Source organism: Eimeria mitis, genomic scaffold (assembly GCF_000499745.2).
Source record: "Eimeria mitis Houghton genomic scaffold, Emh_scaff2625, whole genome shotgun sequence".
Classification (NCBI taxonomy): Eukaryota; Apicomplexa; class Conoidasida; order Eucoccidiorida; family Eimeriidae; genus Eimeria; species Eimeria mitis.
This window is the reverse complement of record NW_013570965.1, coordinates 6264-7632: the sequence shown is the minus strand read 5'-3', so window position 1 is coordinate 7632 and position 1369 is coordinate 6264. Positions and strand designations below refer to the sequence as shown.

The window sequence follows — 1369 nt, the reverse complement described above, 5'->3', positions numbered from 1 at the left end:
TATATATATATATATATATATATATATATATATATACACACATAAAGAGAGAAACAAACAAATATATAAAGAGACAGACAGAGAGATATATATAAAGAGGAAGACAAACAGAGACAAGAATAAAGACAAAGCAAAGACAAAGAAAATAAAAAAAAATAAAAAAATAAATAAAAACAAAAACAAACAAAAACAAAAATAAATAAAAACAAAAACAAACTGAGGTATGAGAAGACGCCAATCGTCAACGCCAACCGCATGCAGCAGCAACCAGCTAGCTAGCTAACTTAGCCTCGCTAGCTGGCCAGCTAGCTGTATAGCTAGTTAAACAGTCAGCTAGCCAGCAGTTAGATCATTCCGTAGCTAGCTAGCTAGCTAGCTAGCTAGCTGGCTAGCTAGCTAGCTAGCTATATAGCTAATTGCGTAGCTAGCTAGCTAGCTGTGTAGCTAGCTAGATAGTTTAGCTAGCTAGCTAGCTATATAGCTAGATAGATAGCTTAGCTAGCTAGCTAGCTAGCTAGCTAAGCCAGGTATACAGCTAGCTAGCTAGCTAGCCAGCTAGCTGGCTAGCTAAGCTAGGTGTACAGCTAGCTAGCTAGCTAGCTAGCTAGCTGTGGGTGCGTCATGGCGAGAAGATTCTGAGGAGTTTCTCCCAAGGCCGAAGGGATTTCCAGGGTTTCTGCTGCAGCTGCTGCTGCTGCTGCAGCAGCAGCTGCTGCTGCTGCAGCCAAGGTGTTTTGTGGCGGGGATGCTGCAGCGGGGAATCGATATTTTTCTGCTGCTGCTGCTGCTGCTGCTGCTGCTGNCTGCTGCTGCTGCTGCTGCTGCTGCTGCTGTGCTGCCTCTATGTACGAAACGACAGCAGCAGTTGCTGCAGCAGAAGCAGCAGCAACATGAGTAACAAGCCGACACAGCTGCTGCCTGCTGCTGCTGCTGCTGTTGCTGTTGCTGCGAGCGTGATGCAGCACCGATACATCCATACCCAAAGCACCAAACCTGCAGCAGCAGCAGCAGCAGCAGCAGCAGCAGCAGCAGCAGCAACAGCAGTGGCAGCAAGTATGATGACAGCAGCAGCAAAGGCAGCAGAAGGTGCAACAGCAGCAGCAGCAGCAGCAGCAGCAACAACAGCAGCAGCAGCAGCATCACCACCACAACCATCAGCAGCAGTAGCAACAACAACAATAGCAGCAGCAGCAGCAGCAGCAACAGCAGTAGCAGCAACAGCAGCAATAGCAACAGCAGCAACAGCAGCAATAGCAACAGCAGCAGCAGCAGCAGTGGCAACAGCAGCAGTGGCAACAGCAGCAGCAGCAACAGCAGCAGCCGCGCAAACAGCAACAACAGCAGCAGCAGCAACAGCAGCATCGCCACA

The 1369-nt window shown here is 48.7% G+C and overlaps 1 protein-coding gene across 1 annotated transcript in view; it reads left to right on the top strand.

Moving 5' to 3' along the window:
• Positions 1 to 890: 890 nt before the first annotated feature.
• EMH_0056480 (uncharacterized protein) overlaps positions 891 to 1369 on the top strand; it is a gene marked incomplete at both ends in the record, with an annotated part of 783 nt that continues 304 nt past the window's right edge. Inside the window, one exon of the mRNA XM_013497359.1 lies at positions 891 to 1369. Within this exon, the coding sequence (XP_013352813.1) occupies positions 891 to 1369 (479 nt within the window).